Below are 21,708 nucleotides of genomic sequence, written 5' to 3' on the forward strand. Positions count from 1 at the left end.
AAAGAAATTAGAGAGGTCACATGGTTTTTCCAAAGCACTGTACAATCTATTAATCACAGGTAAACTGTTGTTTATTATTTGCCTACATGGAAACTAAATGGTGTCTTACTAGACTTTGAAAGAGGCACCTGGTGAGCTAGTGTGTGCAGACTGCAGAAAACCTGTTTTACAACATAAGGTTTGCATAAAAAGACTTGTTTTATTCTTACACTGTTATTTTTCTCACGTTCTAATATAAACCAATCCTTCACCACTCACTATTAATTTTATTTAAAGCCAAGACACTTTGACAAATTATTACCTTTAAAGTGTTCCTATTACTATATGCAGAAGAGGACAAAACAGACACAATATACTGAAACTTTTAACACTTTTATTTCCAAATATAAATAAGCACCTCAAACAAAAATGAAAAAAAGCCACAGAGGTATCAGTACTGTGCACCTCTGATATTATTATTATTATTATTATTATTAAGTCAATATTAGTCAGTTACAGCCACATCTATTTGCCTTGACAGTATAGCACAATAAAATAAGTGTACAAGATTTACAAAAATATACATATATTCTTTACTATAACAAGCCCTGATGGAATGCTTTAATAACATTACACATTACAGTATAATATGAAATGAACAGCCTGTTTGAAAAACCTATAAATATTTTTAAAAAGAAACTGGGTTTACTACAGATAAAACCAATGACAGTGCACTTACAGCATATAGCAGATTTAGAAAATATTATTCAAGCTACACAGTATATACAGCATCCTCTACTGTCTCCTTCCACAAATGCTACATATTAAACAGACAACTGAAGCCTTTGTTTGCCACCTCCATAACGTTTTGCTTCATCCCGTCATTCCTCTGCTCAACTGCCCGACGTCTAACAAAGCAGTTCCTGGGATTTGTTGGTTCCTACTGTACACAGTGGGACCAGCACGATGCTTGCTGTGCTTGCCGGCTTTTATTATCCCCCTGATAGAGATCTGTTGTTTGCACACGTCCAGACGAGCGCCGGGCCATCCTTTTTGTTTTATGACCATCTCTGTGGTGTTGCCATGGCACCAAGCCCTCTGGCCCCGAAGTCTAATCCTGTCCAGTCTGTTGAAATTCCAGCCGTTGGCTGGATCATTCCTGTATCACAGTCGAACTCCCAAATGTTGTCATAGTCTACTTCCTGGTCATCTGGTTCTGCGGGTTCGAGGTATGAATTGCGACCTATAAGAATTGAAGACGATTAACATACTTGTAGTTTCACACAGCAAAAAGCAAACCTCACCCTGTTTAAGTAAACTTGGAAACAGTCCCAAAGTAATTATGGTGTTATGTGCATTGTCCCAAAATATGGTCTTACTGTAAAAACCAGTAGAGCTGCATAATCCCTGCTGCACCACCTTCTCTTGTTATTTATGGTCAATAGTAAAAAACGTGCAGCCCGTCAAATAAAATCACCTGGTAAAATCATGTTTACTAGTTTATCTGGATAATCAGATAATCTGGACTGACCAGAGAAATCCTAGTTTTGTTTCATCAACGATAGCAGAGCCTGTGTGAGCAGTTGTGTGCTGTCAGTCACAGTGGGGTTATAAATCCAATCTGTTGAGCAGTGTTCTCTTACACTGAGCTTCACCCTGTTGGGACAACTGCACCAGCATATTTAGAGCGACACTAAGCTCTAATTCACTGGCACATTTGCACATTTCCTACACCTTCAAATCTGCAACCTTTAACCTTCCGTCTACCTGCTGACAGACCCGGGAGTTTAATCACACCAAAGTGCGCACAGTGTTGAATTTACAGTGTGGTTGGAGCGTGGCCAATGTTGTGTGTCCTTTTAGGCACACAGGCTCACAGTGCTGACTTTTATAGCTCAAACTTTGAGATTGGAGATTTCAAAGAGTCTCCATTGTTTCTCCACAAAGAAAAAAAGGGGCTCTGTATCTTTGTTCACAGGATGAAATGAAAACATTTCCTATCTGGGCTAGGAGCACAAAAATGACACGCAGGCGTTCTAAACATAAAAGGAATGTTTTATTTGGCTATTGATTGCATGCCTTTAATTCTTACCTGGTGAGTAACCATAATGCATCTGAGCAGGCTTTCTGGCAGAGCTCGACGGGTGAAGTATCTGTCAGCAGATGTGAAAACAGAGACAGTTACTTCCTGTGATCAGTTACAACAAACATCCTCATGGTTTCTTAAAAATGTGTGTTTCTTCTGAACCTGTTTAAATATCACCTGCAGCACACTTGCTGTGCTACCATACAGTTTATCATTTCACTCTGCACTACTGCATTCCAGAAACCGGAGTGTCCTGGGAGATGAGTATCTCTGTGCCTCTCACCTGCTCTTGCATTTGACCTGGCACGGGCAGCAGCTTTAGCCTCGACACAGCCTCTGCTCTCTGCTGCGCTTGGTTCTCAGGTGTGTCCATCTCCAGGTCCAGAGCGTGGCCCTGGGAGTTGGTCAGGACCAGGCTTCTCCTGCCGCGTCCACCCATAGGAGGGTCGTGGAGCTGGAAGGAGGAGGGCAGCATCTGGGGTTCCTGGTGGTGGTACTGCTGTTGATTCAGCTGTTGCCAGAGCCGCGGCTAAGAAACAAAGAAATAAGATGTGCATTTTTAGCACAAAAGTTGCAACATTCCTCAGTTACAGTGGACAGTAAATGTATCCAATAAAATAAATGATGACTTCATAAAGAGGAATAGTGCAGTAAAACTGAATATTTTACTGCACTAGTAAATTAGGCCAAACTAAAATAATTAAATGACTGGTTGGCTAAATCACAATTTAAAACGTTTAAACTTCTATAGAAGATTTGACATGCTCTAAAAAAAGAGTTATCATATGACCAAATACTCATGTGTTTATGGGTGTTTGCACTGCTTGATATCAGACAGGCTGTGCAGGTGTAAATTGAACCTGTGGATCCAGTATCATTGGCCCACTTACCACTGGCCTGGCCTCTTCCAAGGAGTAGATTTCGGGGGTGCAGGGCTCATCGTAGAGAGGCGATAAGGGTTGTCGTGGGGCACACATATCCGAGTGGCGCTGGGAGATGTCAAGGGAGTACTTCAGGGATGTCTGAGGAGTGCTCCAGCTGTTAGACTGGAGAGGATTTAAACAGAGGCAGGAGTTAGCTTTACAGTAAGGAGAAATTTCCTTGCATTTGTAACAATAGACACAGGAAGTAGAAAAATCAACTAATCCACAATTAGTTGTAAGTGTTACAGTGTGATTGTGTCTTTGTGACTTATTCCAGATCTGCACCAGTGGAGCAGTAGAGTGCACCAGACTGGCTTAAGCTCTGTTTATAAACTCTAAGAGAGATCTCATTCCTTGCATCTTTGATTAAATTGATCTTTCAACCAGCCTAAGTGGCAGTGTTACTCCATTTGTTAACACCATATGCATGTCTCAGTCTATTGCCTGGTGTCTATTTAGGTTACTGCACACATGACACGTAAAATACGTCAGCGGTCTCAAAGGGAATATTCGGTTATCGAGTTAAGACGCCAGACTGAATTACCTTGACAAGTGGAGCTTTCTCCAACCGCTGCGGGCTGGCCCGGTGCTGGGCAGAGTAGGGTATGCTGTAGAGCTGAGACAGCTTGGAGCTCTCTGCAGGCTGGAGGTAGGAGCTGTGCTGAGGGGATGAGTAGCGCACCGACAAAGGTCGTAGGTCACGCTCGGGCCTCGTGTGGGAAGATATGCTATTGCTTCTGCTGCCTAGCTGGGCAGTCTCAGTCGAAGAAGGACGGCTGGAACTGTACTGTAAGGACAACACACCCAAAGGACAAAAGTCAGCCAAGAACTGGAGCTTTAGATCACATGTGCCAGCACAGACTGTCTCTTTAGCTTCTGTTTGCTCGTGTTTTTAGCAAACAGTGTCATGTAAGTGTGAGAGAAAAATGTCTCTGTTTAATTTGTGCCTTAGATCTGAAGCTGAACACTAGCATCTGGGCGTGCAGCACGCTCTACTTTAGCTAATTGGATAGGCAGGCAGCTTACAGGACCCGCCCCCCCTTTCCTGGAGGAGTTTGGTCAAATGTCCTGATAATGCAGAATGATTAGGAAACTGCTGAAGCAGAAGCTAAAGGTCTCTTATGACTCCAAATCTATAGTTTTCGCAGATAGGCATCATTTGAGTGAAAATGACTTTGTTCTGTCTTTCCTTTTCTTTGCTGAAGGCCTGAGGATCAGCACCGGAGCCTTTGTAACAGGAGCACTTTGGTCTCTACACCTTGCTTAATAATTAACTTTGTGAAAGAAAGCATCTGGTTGCTCAGCTCCAACAAAACAAACACAGGCTTTTTTTTCACAACTCTGACCATATTTATATCTGTGCAAATATTGGTGCGTGCAATTAAGTCTATTAGATCACTTGAACACTCATGATTGAGAAGTAGCACACAGCCGACTTACACAACGAGGCTCGGAGTACCCAGGGGTGAGAGGGTTCTCGTCAAGAATTGGGAACTGAAGGTTTCGGGATCCTCGTCCACTTGGGGGCTGGCTAGACTTAACAGACTCCATTCTTCCTTGGCTGTGTCCACTCCACCTGTCAAACTGAGGGGCCTGGAGATTAAAGGGCACAAAGCACGCATTAAATATGTAAAGCAAGCGACTGTGAATAAATCTTTCAGACTTTGGTCATGTCTAGACCTACAGTAAATTGTTAAATTGGTAACACAGTAGCAAAAATAGAGGAAGTCAAGTATATAATCATGCTGAGTGTTAGTTTACAAAAGAGGCAAGGCCAGACTCATACTTTAATTCACTCCACCCATATTTTCACAAGAGATAGCTCTCTTAATAGCAGCTGTGGTCAGTTTAATTATGTTTGTCCCCTGAAAGCAAGGAAAGCAGGCCTCACCTCTGTCTTCGTCGGGGTGTAGATGATGTCATAGACGGGAGGCGGGGGGCTGAGAACAGGCACGTCAGCAGCTTTGAACTGCTGGATCCAGTCGCAGAACTCGGTCCTGTCCAGACAGGACACCACTATGGGGTTGATCATCTTGCCTGGGAAGAGAGGAGGGGAGGACAAAGCCTGTCATTCGGTCCACTTGCTCACTGGAATGTGCTATAGCAAGATTGTCATTCAGCAGGGATAAAACCAGCTCATTCATATGGGGGGGGGGGGGGGGGGGTTACACTCTGTGACGCTAGCAGATTCATGGAAAAGGGCACTTAGCACAAAAACATGCATAAGAATGCAGGCTCATTAAAATCTCTTTAACATGGATATGACTAAAGAGCAGTGCACTGATTCACAGTGTTTACCTTCAATCATGAAGGTGTTGGGCTTGACGTCTTGACAGGGCGTGGTCACTGTAATCATGTTGAGCGGAAGTTTTCCCTGCAATTGTATAGCAACAGGTTAACACAACTTTCTCGTGCACACTCTTAATATGTCGGATGCATTTAGCCTGTGACTCATTTGAACATCAGAAAGGGGTCAACCTCACCTTATAGAAGAGCCCGTCGTTCTCCTCTGATAGGATGATCAGGGTCGATGGGTACATCACCAGCAGCCTGTCATTCTGCTCCTGAGGACAGAGAGATTTATGAAGCGTGTGGTTTTCTTTTGCTGAGAATTTATATTATTTTTCAACCAGAAGCAACATTTTTGCATAGTTTCCCAATTTTGTATATCTTGTTTACATATTTTACCATGTGTGCCTTTCACTTGATTTGTATGTATGCCTCCTGTTTGTATATATTTCCCCTGTGTACTGTTTATTCCTGGTGTTTTAATATTTACATTTTATTCCTGCACTTGATTGTTGGGTTTTCTCTGTATTGTTCTCCATTGGGTCTTTTACCTTACTTCTGAAGGTAAGAAGGCAAGCCCTGATAACTCAAGCAGTGATAAGATACGAATAACCTCCGGTGCAAACACAACCATAAGACCTGTGCGAACGTTAACAAAACCAGCGACATTATCTTTTAATACGGCGCTGTGAGAGGTACACTTTAAATCTCAGTAGGATCTCCACTCAGAACCAGTTAGTGGGGGGATTTAAAGGTGCGGCAGAGGGACGGTTTATGTTTCCACTCTCTCTCTCACTCTCTCTCTCTCTCGGAGGGCGTGTCTGGATAGACAGCTGACATTCCAGCTGTGAGGTGAGTCGAGTCACTGCGTGAGCCCAGCAAATGCCTCTCACACACCCAGGCCCTAAATCTCAAGCACTTCAATGGGACTGCCGATTTTTTCCCACAGAAAATAAACTGCAGAGATCCACGCAAGTTGTGTCATGACTACTGGGTTTTTTTTATTGGCTGCTAAACGAAGCCCTGTTTGCGGTACTTTTTTTTTGTCTTCTCGTATGTTTTTCAGGAGCAACCAGGTTGCAGGTGTCTCGCACTGCTGGTGCACCATGACAGGAAACAAAAAGGAGCTGAAGGACATTATATACACATATAGACTCCACCCTTTTCATTCACTCCTTACATTTTGTTGAGCTGATGTTTGTGTTTGTGTTGCGCAATGTGAAAACTATGTGAGTCACCTAGATTAAGGGCTGATGTTATCCTGACTATAATCATGGGAAAAATTCTCAGAGTTTGAAAACATGAATGTATCATTTGTTACCGTCTGTACAGTATTAGGCAAGTGACCCATAGCAGTGATTCAGTCTTGATAAGAAGCAGAGGTGACGTACCAGGCAGGGCAGGTGCTGCAGTCGCACCTTAGTGACATAGGTGATGGTGCCCAGGCTGTCTCGCTGTGAGCCTTCCCACTCGTGGATTGGCTCTCTGTTGATGGAATTTCTCAGCTCCTCTCTTCCCTCGAGAGAGTTGTCCTTGTTGAGCTACACGAGTGAGTAAACAAGAGATGAGTTAGGTGAGTCGGATCATCACCTGAGTAAATATAAGAAAAGCTCGGCTTTTCCTGAAACATAATCGTGTTCGTCTGCCTTCCTTCCCCGGCTTGTACGTTTTAAAGAACTCATGACTCTGTTTCTTTTCTCTTTTTTTTCGTGATACATCCACATTCACGTGTTTTATCAACTAATTCCCCACCTGTGGGTGTAGAGTCAGCACTTTACCCCTGCACAGATGTGAGGGTTAGTTTGATGTAGGCCATGATGCGGTCAAGGCCACTCCCTAGTATCGAAGCCTCAGGGAGAGCCAGCAGTGAGTGACCCACTTGACTCACCTACATCTACACGCACGCACCCATCCTGTTTTATGAGCCAGGACTGAAGCCAAAGTATTTTCTGGCTAATTCAATGTGTGACTTAAGAACACACACACACATACAGAGGCCAAAAAACCACAGGCGAGGCTGATGAACTTACTCTCACTCTAGTGTAGTTTTCTGGTGACGTTGCATTTCCTCCATTAGCTTCAATGTTTTCTCTGAGCAGCCCAAACCACATGTCCATTTCTTCTTGGTTGGCGAAGTAGACGATGATGGGATTCAAGCTGACGCCTGCAGGATGTAAAAGGTCACAGGTCAAAAATGTAAACCGCTTCCTCTTTCTAAGCCCTTTTTTTTTTAATCTCACAGTGGCAGATTATTCATGTCCACAGTCTGCCTGCTTTGATGTTGTGAGGCGTTATGTAATAAGGGCCATAAATGTGAACACATGTTCAGGACAGTCAACCACATGTAAGACCTATGTTGGAAAAACCCCTCTGACCTGCTGTGTTTGGTATTTAAGGATTGTAGGAGATTTTCCTTCCCACACAGTGCTTATCCAGAAGGAATGAACAGGACCTGGGATGAATAGATCTGGAATCTCCCTCTACCTATCAGTCCCACACATACCACAGATAACCAGCACAGATAGGTAGTCTATTTCATTCCCGTCCACTGGCTTTTTACTGTAATCGTCTGGAACCGTGAACCTGTTGACTGCTCCCTTAATAAGCAGCTCGTCTGGAGTCTTGTGTTGACTTTCTTTTCACTGCAGGTCTTAATTTTAGACCGTGACCACAGCACTCCCTAAAACTTAAAGTTATCTTTTTCACTCCCTCAAATCTTTCCTCTTTTTTTTTTAAGTTCAAGCAACGCAAACATTACGAAAACGTCTCTCCCGGCTTTCAGTCAGTCAGGTCATTGACTGTTGTTGAAAATGTGCCACAATAAACATCTTGTGTTCACAGCTACATGTGTAAAAGCTTCCAGGAATTTTTACACATCCTCTTGTGTTGCTTTTGCACAGTCACCCCTCTAAGTCATCGACAGCGCATTTTCGACTCAGTGAGAGGAAGACATCGGCCTCCCTCAGAGAACCGATGTACATCAGCTCTCCCTTTTTGACTCAGAACTTCCTCACGCTTCCTCCAAATGTTTCCGAAGTTTAAAACCAACCAATAAAAAACAACAGTGTTGAATAACAGGCTTGATCTGGGAAATTGCAAAACTAAAAGCATGAAAGAGCAACACCGGAGAATGTCAATATTCTGGCAGCAGATATAAAAGTCCAGTCCACTTTTCTCGTTTTTATTTCCTGTGCTATTACAAAAGCTACGTAGCCACAACAGCTTTTTGTGATTTTAATTTAAGAAACTTTCGGATACTTTTTTTTTCTTGCCCATTCAAAGTTCAAAAGCTAAGTGGCATTTCAGCAAGCCTTAACCTGAGCAGTTTTTGGAAAGTGGCACCATAGATTATAGGCGGTGACAAGGTTAAGAGCGGTAGCTGGGCTTTTCTGCTCAACAGCTGGGCCGGCTGAAGTGCACCTGTTGTCTAACAAGCAGGGTATTTAAGGCCAGTTTGGCCCTCCCTGACCGAAGGCGGAGGGGGCTCAGCTCTGGTTCATCTCGGTTTTGAGAGGAGGTGAAGAGGTGAGAGGGATTGCGGGACCTTTGAATCCCCAGAATGTGATAACAGTGGAAATGCTGCAGTCTGGAAATAGTGGGGGGTTTTCTTTTCTAAAGAGAGGAGAATTTTTACTTTGATCTATAACTGATGAGGCGGTTCGACACAGCTGACCACACAACAGAAGATTAAAACAATAAATAAAAATTGTGTCAGTCTGTCTCATCATCAAAAAGAGCTATCCACAGCTCTACGTCATACATTTTCAGTCTAAGTGATCAATTACCTAAATTCCACAAAGCCAAAGAAACAAAACAGCATTATTGGATACCACGGCACAATGCCAGCAACCACTTGTGTCCTTTCTACTGAAGTCAAACATACCGTTTATTTGAAAGGCGAATTCCTGGGGTTGGCTGTGATTGCAGTTCTGCTGCAGGCTGCAGATAGTGAGCTCTTTCAACGGAAGAGTCCCCTGCACATAAACAGTAAAACAACTTCAGTCATGGCGCTTTTCACTCATTTCACTTTGCAACTTGTTCTCTAATGTGTGCCTTTCTCTTATTTTTATAGCATATATTTCTTTCGTTTTGTGTTTATTCCTGCTGTGTACTATTGATATTGACCCACAATTTCGTTGTGCATGCACAATGACAATAAAGAGCTATTCTATTCTCTTCACTTGCACACAAACATTCATAAACTACAAACCGTTCACTGCATCATCATCAGAGCTGCTATATGATCTGTTTGAGCCATCTGTTCAGCTCTAGTTCTTAACCAAAAATTATTCACCATGACAGTGAGGTCAGTCTTGGAAGCCAATGATGTATTCATGTCTGACTTCCATTTTCCGTCCTCTATAAGCCTGACTAATACTGCACACAGGTGCTTAGCTGTCTCTTTTAGAGAAGGGGTTTAATTGGCGGTAGCTACTGATGATTAATGGCTGCTCACGTTTTATGAGGCAGGTGAAGACACGTAATCATACCTTCTGTTTACCAACAAAGTGCTGGTTGACAGGGGGATCTATGTCAGAGCGTATGATGAAATGACAATCTTTTTTTTTTTTTACATCTAACCTGAAATCGTGAGGATTTAAAGGAAGGGATTGTTGATAATGTTGCTTGAATTTTGAAAACTCACCTGGTATGTCAGTCCGGTTGTGTTGTTGGAAACAAAATGAAGGTGTGTCTGGAACAGATCCAGGTAGCAGTCGTGTATATCCTGAAGAGACAGTAAGAGAAGATGAGCCAAATGTGCCGTGTAGTAAAATCTATCCCACCTGTGAGGATTACTGTTCTGCATTAAAACTGCAATCTCCGGTTGCAGGTAAATGAAGCTGTGTATGCATAAAGGCCCGTGCGGAGGCGCACGTTATTACTGTTTATTTTGTATCACACCATCTTACTCAAGCGTTTTCCTCTGATTCACTGAGTGCCCACCGTCTTGTTACAGTATTATTTTGCTCTTTACTGCACAGTATGTTCTTTTCCCACCGTGACGTCATTCCTTCAATTAATTTTTTTTACGCTTATTGACAGAGCTGTTGTGTCACAACTTTGACAAATTGCAGTTCCCACCAGCAAGTCCTCTATCTGTGCCTGGGATCAGACACACTCTCTCTGTACCCTGAGGTTTTCTCATGAAGCTGTTGCACAACCACAGCCTATGCAAGCATGTCCAAACACAGGCTGCGGTTCTCTTTTTGGAAAACGTATTGGATCTTTCGCAGCCAACCAGTGCGTCAAAGCCGGCAGCGAGTTTCATTGTGTTTGGTGGCTGCAGCCACATCCTGTTAATCTCCACCTGTTTTGTTTTTTTGTTTTTTCGGCTTCTGACACTCACTGGGTTCGCACAGGGATGACTGGCATGATGTGTCACCATAGGCTTGGCCATTGTTGGACATGACTTTAACCGCAACGAGGTAGTTGCAGTATAATCTTTGTTTTCTTTTACAGCTGTGTTCCTGACATTGCGACACATGGTCATTTAAAAAAAAAAAAGGTGCTTTGCTGCGCTCACCTGACAGTGGAGGAAGCGGAAACGAACTTTGGAGCTGTGAATCATCCGTCCATAATTCTTCACATTGATGCTGCTCTTCTTCCAGCCGCTGATCGGGTCGTAAGCAAACGGAGGATCCCATTTGATGTTTTCTATCGTCTGCAGATCTTTAGGGGACATTTCCTGCAACCAACAAGTCACAATATTAGTTCGGGCATGTCAGCAGTAAAGCAGTCAGACCTGAATTTAAAGTCAGAAAGATTGGCACAGGGCTTGAAAACCACAGCCGAGCAGTTCTGTTTGGCATGTAGATGAATGACGTTATGTTTTCAGAGCTGATGGAGGTACGTACCTTCCTCGGGGTGACAGTGCAGAGGATATTTATGATGCTGTTGGACTTCTCCTGTCCCTCCTGGGGATTATACTTGCGAAACAAGCGACTGCTGTCATGAGAAAGGAAAACTATGTGTTAATACTCACTCTCCAGTGTTTACCGCCTAATCCATGTTTAGCTGTTTGGTTTATTTCCCAATCAACTTCACGCCTATAAGGATTCCAATATAGTCTCCTATGTACAGTTAGTGAAATAACCTAAATCTAATGTTTGTTATAGCAAAGCTTTTCCTTCCAAAGTCACACTTTAGTTTAAATCACGTTGTCTGTCTCCTAAATCAATCAGCATCCACATGCCTGGCTCCCACTCTGTCAGTGCCAGCCCTTTAAATGATAAGAACAACTGAGTCTTGTGTTTGTGATAGCGAGGATATCCACAGGGAAAAATCAGCATTCAATGTCTCTCTTTGTTTTGCATGACCCTCATCTATTACCATTTGTGTCACATCTTCACGAGGAAGCTCCCACACTGCAAAGATAAGGCTTTAGAGACTGCTTTTACAGCTTCCGCTTGTAGTTTATCTGCTTATCTGTACATATGTGTGCCAGTGTCCTCAGTTTAACAATGCAGGCTTTTGTTTTTATGCTGGGAATCAAGGGTTGTCCGTCCAGGACGTCCATGTGCAGAATTAATTATTTATTAGTGCCTATTGAACAATAAAAAAATAAAACTTTCTAAAATGCATTTATGCGCAGTGAATAAATATAATGGTCCTACATTGTGATGTAATCTGCATCTGCAAGGTGGCAGAGGAATGTGTTGTAGATAATAGACAGGTAGTGGATTTGCACACCCAACATTCTCCAAGTCACTGCTGTGGCATTCAGCACCATTCACTCCCCTTTTCTTCAGGGAATACCTGAGCCTGGCCTGATTCTCCAACACAAAGAGGTTGTACGGTAACAGAAAAATGGAACACTGACTGTATTGTTCATCCTGATCCAGTGATCCTGCCTGGAAGGTGTATCACTGTCCAAGTTTGAGCCGCTGAGCTTTTAAAACCAACGGTCTTTTTAGGGTCGCAATGCTCATCTTTTTATTTAAAAAAAACTTTAAAGCTACATGAGATGTTTAACCAAACTACATCCTGAATCGTTAGTCAGAAGATGAAGAATAGAAGCAGTGGTGAATTAGAACCAGATGTGATGGTCTAGCAAGGCTGAATCAAGGGTAACATGCCCAGGCATATAATCCTGGGGGATTAAAAGAAAACCAGGTAGAAAACCAAGTGTAAGCCAGCAATCTCCATAGTCACGTAGTCATGTACTAACTTAGCAGACTAAACCTTATCATTTAAGAATAACAGCTCAAAATTAATCACGTTAATACTCAAGTCTGGATTGGTTTTTGTGTGTGTGTTCATCTTTTGGAGGGAAAACAGAGTAATCGACAGCTGGCAGATCATCTTCACAGAGATGCAAAGAGGAGGCAAATGGTAACTGGATCATTGACACCGTTGGCCAGACGGACAGGCTGCTCAGGCACGACTCCGGGACTATTCTGTATTATGATCCTGAACCTGGCCCCACAAAATGCACAACCTCTGTGTAACCCCACTTCTCAAACCCTCAAGAAATACCAAGAATACCTTCCGGGTGAAAGCCAGTGTCTAAAATAACAATCTGGTGTCAAGGGCATGACTCTGTTTACACACCGACACAAGTACAGTATGAACACCCGGAGAGATTGAATAGTTCTTACCTGTTTCTGCGTATGAAACTCTTGCTGGAGAATCTGAAGTTGTGCTGGGGGACACATGACATACTGCTCCCCATGCTGCTTTCCTGTGTCGGGCTCTGCGCCTCTGTGTAGATACGCTGTAAACTCCCTGTGTGATGGATGAGTCTAATCCAGACGTGTGGTGCGCTCACTGCTGAAGTCAGACTTGTACTGAGGCAGAAGTAGGGAGGGTGAAGAGTCACTACTGTGTGTGAGTAAAAGGGGGTGGAGTTTGGGGCTGTGTCACAACAGGTTGTGTGTGTGTGCGTGCGTGCGTGCGTGCGTGCGCGCTCGGTGAATAAGGACACACACTCCCCTGACCTGCCCTGTCTGCTAAATCAATCCCGACAACAAAGCCAACAGGAGGGGGTTCAAGGAGAAGTGTGCCATTTCACACCTTCCTGGAGCCAAATGGAGCTCATTGTTGGCTCACCGCTGCAATAACTGGCCACTAAACACGCTGGATGGTGTGTGTCAATCACACGGGAAGATGGGAACTTCTGCTGGCATGTCCAGACATGAAAATGCCTCCACACTTAAGTATTCTATTTATTACTGCAAGGTAAGTATCTGTGAGCTTTTGGTTAGTAGACTGGGATAAAAAAAACACAGCACAGGGCTTAAAAAGGGTCAAAACATCTGTTAACCCCAAAGAGGGGAAATGTCTGGCGTCACATTGTTTTCAGAGCAAGGATATATGAAATGTGATATTTTCTTATCCATGTTTGCAACAGAGGGAACAGGATGCTTGTGAATTCAACCACTGAAATTTTCATAAGCCAAGAGGTGTATGCAAACACATCTTGTTTGCATTTTAGGAGGATGTTCCCAAATTAAATATCCACTACCTAAAAGTGAGAGTCACTCTAAGAAGTTAGGTCTTAACACCCATATCTGGTTAAAGGTGTCAATTCCCTGGTTTCCAACTTCCTTCATAGAACACGCGGTCTTATCGGTCAGACAACGAAGCCCAAAACTCATGATCACGCTCTGTTTGCTCATTGATTAGATCATTGTCTGTGCTGAGCTGCTGCACTAGTGTCATAAATTTTAAGCGCACGCTGCGGTCTGTCAGTTGATCCCAGCCTGTTCAACCAGTTGTTTAAACAGATACACCTGAGGCGCTAACAGTCATCAGCCTCCAAACTATGCCATCTTTCTGACTGCGTTATAATGTTCTCTGAAACCCCGTTTGGGGGGCTCGAGTAATTTAATCAGCAGTGGAAGTGAATATAAAGCGTCTCGGTAAGCGGCAGACGATAGAATTGAGACCAGATAAGAGGTGGGATCGAGATAAGCAAACACCCAAGCAAAAAGAGGGGGAGAAAGACTGAATGTGGCTGTTGCCAGGCAAATTTTGCTTAAGAGTATCATGAAATAATAATAATAACTTCAACTATAATGATATGTAAGGTTTATAATAAAGATTTGATTCCTTTTAGCATATATCTAACCTTTAAAATTTAAAATAATGCTAGTGAGCAAATGATTATGTACCGGTAGCAGTATGTATATATTAGCAGTGGGGGGGGTTTGTGACACACAGCCCATGGACCCATGTATTTGGTTTTGTTTTTACTCCGAATCCCCTTCCTGACAAATCTCAGGGAGTTTTGTCTCCCCTGGTTTCAGCACCGGAGACCTTTCACATGTTGCTACATTTTTACTTTCAGTTCAATCAAAACAAAAGATCGCCAAAGACAGGGTCTGAAGATGTCACAGATATTTTACTGAGTAATCAAACAGACTGGATTTAAACATTTATTTTTACTTTTCAGGTCTGGCTGTGCATCATCATGGAAAAGCGGGAAGATGAACCAGATAATTCACACATGCAGCCAGAAGTGACTCACACTCATAGTCATAATATTACAGGAAAAATGAAACAGGGAATTTTTCCTGTGAGATAAATCCACTTTAAGTTGCTTTGGTCAGTCAGGTGCCTCATCAGGCACGCCCTTTATCAATAATACGTTTTCCAGATATTTCACCATCTAGCACAGAAACAGGTTGTATGAGACAGAACCCAAGTTTGACCTGATAATTCAGGTCAAACTTACATTTCATGGCATAAATACTATTTGTAGTATTTCTAAATCTCACCATGACTTTCCTGGAAAAATGGAGGTAAAAAGATATTCAAGCTTCCTAATCTTGGCCTCTCGAAGTACTGGCAAAATTGATGCTTAACTGTGGAAGCCTGAATATAGTTACTAAATATACAAGTTTTTGAAAAGGTTGGAAGCACAAAAGTCAAATATGTGAATATCCATATTTACAGTTTAACTCGAGTAGTTAGGCCACCTTTTAAAGATGCCTAATGCTCTGCCTTGGATCAAAGTTGTGGCCATACTTTTCCCCCCATTAGCAATAAAGCGAACAAGCCACACATTAGCTGGAGTGAAAATTCCTGTTTCTGGTGTGTTTTGCAATCCTATGTGGTCACTAAAAGTACCTACACCTTTTCAACAGGGGCGGGCCACATCTCATTTGCAACAGACACCAGTGATCCATGAACGGCTCATTATGCATCGTTTGGTCAGGCGTTATACAGCGCTACTTTCCTTTGTGTGACATCATGAATACCTTTAGGCAACTGCTGTCCCAAAATGTGAGCTGTTATATTAATTGTAATGCTTATTGTCTCAGTAAAGGTGGCGTTTTAAACTCGTGTGTTATCCTTGAACAACCTATGTGACCAGGAAGCTTTTAGTAACACAGGACTTTCCTGGGCCTACAGCACAGAGACTACAGCAGACGTAGTGTTTTGTGGGAGAAACGTTTCATCACGTCACGTCTCCTACAGGTAGTTTAACATTACTCAACAGGAAGAGGAAATACTTGGAACTATGTCAAAAACAAGTCCTTATCTGGAAGTCAGTTTCTTTGTTCTGACTCATGTAGGAAGGATCACATTTTCCAAACAAATCCGCTATACACAATAATTTCCAAACAGTTTCTATTGAAATTAACGACTTTGTTTCCATTTTCCAAATATAGTGCAGTCAAAAGCTATTTGACAGCACTCTTTCATGATTTCTTTTTTTATGCTTATTTGTCACACTTACATGTATCATCACACAAAACAAAGCAAAAAAACCCAGAGTAAACACAAAATGCTCTCTTAATGAATGAAATTACAGTTTCATTCATTAAGAGGGAAACGTTATCCAAACCTACCCAGCCATGTGTGAAAAGCTAAATCGTGATTTTAAAAAGTTAAATCACGAAGCTGAGTTTAATTTCACTAAACACACTCAGGCCTGATTACTGCCAGAGTTACCGAATCGAGAAATCACTTAAATAGAAGCTGTCTGACAAAGTAAAGTATCCTAAAAGACCTCAAAAAGCAACATATAACAGCATGAGCTAAAGAAACAGCTGAGAGACAAAGTCACTGATATCTATCAGTCCAGAAAGGGTTACAAAGCCATTTCTAAGGCTTTGAGACTCCAGCGAACCACAGTGGGACTCATTAGCCACAAATGGAGAAAACATGGCACAGTGGTGAGAAAGAGACCAGGCAAAAATGGCATCCATGGAGAAAATCACTGCTGCCTAAGAAGAACACAAAGGCTCGTCTTAGATTTACATAACAATATCGTGATGAAAATATCCAAGACTTCACACTTTTTGGAAGGTTTAAATTCTGTTACATGTGACATAAAACTAACACAGCTTCTCATAAAAAGACCATCACACCGATGGTCAAACATGGTGGTGGCAGTGTGGTCGTCTGGGGCTGCTTTGCTGCTTTAGGACGACCTGCTGTAATTGATGGAGCCATGAATTCTGCTCTCTACCAGAAAATCCTGAAGGAGGATGTCCAACCATCAGTTCATGTCCTGAACCTCATTTCAGTTATGCAGAAGTGCAATGATCCAAAACAACAGCAAGCCTACCTACACAAAAAATAAATAAAGAAAATAAATAAGGTGGTTTTGGAGTAGCCTATTCAATGGCCGGACTTATATTAGACTGAGATTTTTTTGGCAGGATCTTAAACAGGCCATTCATGCTCCAACACCCTCCATTGTGGCTGAATTAAAACAATTCTGCAAAGAAGAGTGAGCCAAAATTCCTCCACAGTGATGTGAAAGATTCACTGGCAGTCGTGACAAACGCTTGATTGTAGTTCTTGCTGCCAAGTTTGGCACAACCTGTTATTAGGTTTTAGGGGGAAATAACTTTTTTACATATGAATTTCAAATGAATGAAGTCATCATTTTAAATATTCATTTTGCATTTACTTGGGTTTTTGATTTTTAATATTAAATTTTGTTCAATAACCTGAAACATATACATGTGACAAATATGCCAAAATAAAACTCAGGAAGGGAGCAAATACTTTTTCACGACACTGTATATCACGCTACCTCCATCGGTGGTAGGTTGAACTGTGTTTCTCCCACAGAAGTCACTTGTTGGTGTTTACCCAGGCTCAGCGGGTGAGAGCAGCAGTGCTAAAGTCACACCTCAGGCCACTAAAACGGAGCCTGGATGTGAGGCCCCCAACATCAGGTGTCCAACAGAGAATGAGACGTGCCAAAGTTCTCACACAAGGCGACCGTCAAGGAATCTTAATTAGACCGTGGCCTCCTTTGAAGGGAAGATCTGTCATAGTCAGATTAATAGTGTCTTACTTCAGTAGGTTCCTGTCTTTAAGTCACACACTCCACATTCATTTGTGACTGGGTTATAAAAGTGTGGTGATAAAACAGAAGAGTGCTTTCACTCTGCACTTTAAAATGTGCACACAGACCTAATTACATCCAGTATGGGAACCAGACAACACCTTTTGATGTGATCTTTTATGATTTACATACTTTCACTTCTCTGGAAAACAATTGAGTCAAAGGGACGTATTGTGCCAGCGTGTTAGACAGGTTGTATCATTTCCTTGGAACTGTTGGCTCTGATAACTGCGAAAAATGAAGTGGGGAAAGAAATCTGAGTGAAACTGCTATAGTATCATTATCCCATCATCTGTGTCTACCAAAGCACTTAACTCACAAATTTTAGTATTTTTATGTTTTTTTATTTTTTTATTTGAATGCACAATAGGCTTTTCAGAAACTGCTGATCCTAGTGGTGGTTGTGTGGGAAAATCCCACACAACCACCACTAGGATTTACAGAGAATGATACTAAAAGAAATTAACGAAAATATCCTAGAAAAACAGACTCTTTCCTTGTGAGCATTGAGAGGGGAATCCCCAGATTTTTACCAGCTGATTAGAATGTAACAGTAAATAAATAACCACACCTTCCAACCAAGGTTTGCAGAAGAGCACCTCTGAATGCACAAGAAACATACAGCCGCAGGAAGACCACTCCGGCTGCTGCTGTCAGATAACAACAGGAAACTGAGGCTATTGGCACAGTTCTCCACAAATGGGCAGTAAAATGATTATGGAGGATTATCTCTTATGATTTTGGGTTGTTTTTATTATTTTTTATATTGTTTACGTGGATGATTTCTTGAAAGCTTGTCTGTAAATCAGGTTTTCCTGTAGGCACATGGAAACACATGACAACACATGACAACAAAAAACATGACAACAAAAAATGACAATGAAAATTAAATAAAAGAATCCATCCTGCCTCGTATCAACAGGACCATGTAACAAATCTCCAATCATCTCAAACTGGTTCGTTGAACAGGATGATTCGTTCACTGTGCTCAGATGACCTCCACAGTTACCAGATCTTAATCCAGTAGAGCACCTTTGGGTGGAACAAGAGATTGTCATCACACATGTGCAAACGATAAATCTGCAGCACCCGTGTGAAGCTCAATATGGACCAAAATGTGAGTGAGGAATGTTTCCAGCACCTTGTTGAATCCACCCAATAATTGGGATAATTAAGGCGTTTCTGAGGAAAACAGGGGTCCTAGTACTGGTGCGTGTACCTAAAGAAGTGGCCAGTGAGTGTATAATCAAATGAGAATCTAAAAGCAAATCTAAAGCATTTGCATTTACGATATGGACTGCAGCTTTATCTTGCTCTCCTGTTTCTCTTTCAAATCGTTTAAATCTACGTCTTCATTACTTTTGCTTTTGGGGCTTCGCACACAATAATTTTCCTGTTTTGCTATCGGACATCTTTGTCCTTGACTTTGATTTATCGTAAAAATACTGTAAATATTATTAGTTGGTACTCTGATTTGTGCCATGTGTTCCTGTTGTTTGAATTGTGATATATGGCAGCTTCACATGACAGCACTTGACTTTAAAAGCTTAATAAAAAATCAGCTAGCAACTAGCTCCAAAGCAAAAGTAGCAGTTTGTTATGGTCAATTTCTCGAATTTTACTCACTTGCTTAATTTAAGAACTTTTTGTGTTTTTTAAGTTAAAACACACACAAAAGAATTTTTCCCATGAACAATCAGCAAGTGTTTAAAAAAACTGATTACATTGAAGCATCATGTTTTGGATTTCATATGATTTTAAATATATATATATATAAAAGTGACTTCCAGATAACAGAAAGCCTTATAGAGATGTTCTATGGTTTAGTTCTCCAGCTTAAATGATTATTTAGGTAGCAGTTAAATGCTAGCTAACTCAAACGGCCTTACTCTCAGTGCTGAAAGAAAAGAAGAGTTTTTACAGTGAACTTTATGTCTCCAACTGAGCACACAATTTGTTCTTGGATTTAAGGATTTAAGACCTTCCACATCATTTCTTTGGATTGCCATGGGCTATAAGTCAGTCTTTGATGCGGCTGAAAGAGTCAAAAAGTGTATCAGCCCCCTCACAGTAGGTGCAGTAATCCAAGTTGACACTGCAGCCCTTTCAGAGAAGGTGACAGCATCTCTGTGGCTTGTTAAAGGCTGTGCGGAGGCTGACACCAGGGGAAAAGGAGATGCTGCAGTGGTAGGAATGCTGGGAGGACAGACGGCCCCCCAGATCAGCTGTAGCAGCTCTTCCAGAGTGAGCACATTCGACCAGACAGACTGTAAAGTCGTTAGCGTCCTGATAGCAGCAGAGCTGACAGAACTTTCCATCTACCGTTGACTTCTGAACTACAAGTTAAGCTCAACATTACTGAATAATGTTAACAGTATAGCTGAGGTTTGCAACCCCCCCCAACAATACCCACCAGTATTTGTAGTGTTGCGTATACATGATGGTGCCACGCAGTGAGCATGTGTGTTACAATCTGGGCCCACATTTTTTAGCTTGTGCTTGTTTATTTCTTGGTAAATTGTCTCTATTAGAAAGAAGGTGGCAACCATCAGCAGATCATGTTGAAATTAAAGACAAACATGAAGCAGGTTGTAGACTTAAAACGAGCAACGCCCATCTCTGATGGTTTTTAGGTTTCTTTGTGGAAATTTATATATTAGAGATCAGTCATTGCACTGAATAAAAAACGCATTGTGTGTTCAGATATGACTGAGTTTAGACTGACAACAAACTTTCCAGGTCATGCTTCTCATGTCTCCTTCCATACTCATCTTCATATGTACTTCCTCAGAAGTGCACCCTGGTTTGGAAAGCAGTACCCCACAATTCAGATTTTCTTGGCTACCTGGCTAATGCGTACTGTCCAAAGAATAAGAATGGTTTTATTTTAAAAAACAAAAGACCAACCCATAATATATAATCAGTATGATTTGATACTGTTCTTTGCAAAGACAGGAACAAAAAAAAAACCCAACATATTTTTAAATCCACCTTTCTAAAGTTCAGGTGTTTGATTGAGGTGAAATGTCCCTTTAATATCAGTACCAGTATGTACAATTTCAAATGTATCTATTTAACAGTCATCAGTAACAAAAAGCAGCCTGCAGCATCACCCACAATAAACCTGCAGTCATTTTCAAATTTATTAACGTGCTTAAATTAGTCTAAGACCTTTTTGTCATTTCTGATAGGTAGACTTTGTTATTTTCAGAAAAAGGTTATTATAGTGAACATACATGAGGTTATGTTATATATCATCAAGCAAGCACAGAGATCTCCATCTCATCCTACTGTGGTTATAAGACAGCCGTAGGCGTTTTACATCTTATTCTGAATGTGTTTTGGAAGAGTACGAGTTTATGGGGCCGTGTGTGTGTGCAGACGCAGTCACAGGTGTTAATGCCATGTGACTGAGGTCAAGACGGGTAAAGTGAGAGTGCTCAGCTGTCCACGTAGATCACTGTGAAAGAGCAGTATGTTGGGAATGGACCAGAGAACTGTGTAGAGTGATCCTAGCAACAAACTGTTAGAAACACAACTGTTACTCTGTGTGTGTGTGTGTGTGTCAGTCAGTTTTTATTAGGAAACAACATACACCTACTATTCCGAGTGTCACAGTGCTCCCAGCGCCATAAACGTCATGCCTTTTTTTGTTGTTGTTTGTCTTTGATAAATGGAGAGCTGCATTGTTTACATGTGATGGTATCGAGTACACCGTTGCTAAAGAATAAATATGTGCATGCAATTAGGTTTCATAATTTCCTGGACAAAGACAATTTTTGCATTTCTTCTTCTGCACACCACCACAGTGGACTTTTAAAATGAAGTGCAGTACACGAGCTGTATAAACAAGTTTTAATATGAATCATATTTGCTGCCTTATTTTATTTTTGATGATGTAGAACTCTCAAAAACTCCTGTATCAAATATGATTACCTGTTTAGGAATTACAGACATTTTTTGACAAACTAACATAATTTTAACATAATTAAATATTTATTATTTAATTATAAGGATAGTTTTTAAATACTCCTGTTTAATAATGCTTTGCGGTCACTGAAAGCCTGAAGTCTAGGACCCATGGACATCACCACATGCAGATGGTCTGCCAGGCCTTTAAG

General features: G+C 41.7%; 1 protein-coding gene across 1 annotated transcript; it reads right to left on the reverse strand.

Moving 5' to 3' along the window:
• Positions 1–356: 356 nt before the first annotated feature.
• Positions 357–13,058, reverse strand: plekhn1 (pleckstrin homology domain containing, family N member 1). Its single transcript, XM_026153974.1, has 16 exons — positions 12,876–13,058; positions 11,133–11,223; positions 10,802–10,963; positions 9,923–10,003; positions 9,161–9,251; positions 7,308–7,441; positions 6,669–6,818; positions 5,472–5,552; positions 5,287–5,362; positions 4,880–5,025; positions 4,429–4,581; positions 3,533–3,775; positions 2,956–3,111; positions 2,349–2,594; positions 2,072–2,132; positions 357–1,222 (listed from the first exon to the last, which is right to left on the reverse strand). Exons 1-16 carry the CDS (start codon positions 12,947–12,949, stop codon positions 1,038–1,040), a joined length of 2,130 nt encoding a protein of 709 aa, XP_026009759.1. The 5' UTR covers positions 12,950–13,058; the 3' UTR covers positions 357–1,037.
• Between the last annotated feature and the right edge of the window lie 8,650 nt (positions 13,059–21,708).

The sequence above is a fragment of the Astatotilapia calliptera genome, chromosome 20, assembly GCF_900246225.1.
Source record: "Astatotilapia calliptera chromosome 20, fAstCal1.2, whole genome shotgun sequence".
NCBI lineage: Eukaryota > Metazoa > Chordata > Actinopteri > Cichliformes > Cichlidae > Astatotilapia > Astatotilapia calliptera.

What these genes read in the sequence shown, in the direction of transcription:
- plekhn1 (XM_026153974.1), bottom strand. Translation starts at nt 12,949, where the DNA reads ATGGGGAGCAGTATGTCATGTGTCCCCCAGCACAACTTCAGATTCTCC. An exon ending in TCCGCTTCCTCCACTGTCAG is followed by an intron (nt 10,004 to 10,801) that starts GTGAGCGCAGCA and finishes CTGTCTCTTCAG; the next exon opens with GATATACACGACTGCTACCT. An exon ending in GCATTATGGTTACTCACCAG is followed by an intron (nt 1,223 to 2,071) that starts GTAAGAATTAAA and finishes CAATTCTTATAG; the next exon opens with GTCGCAATTCATACCTCGAA.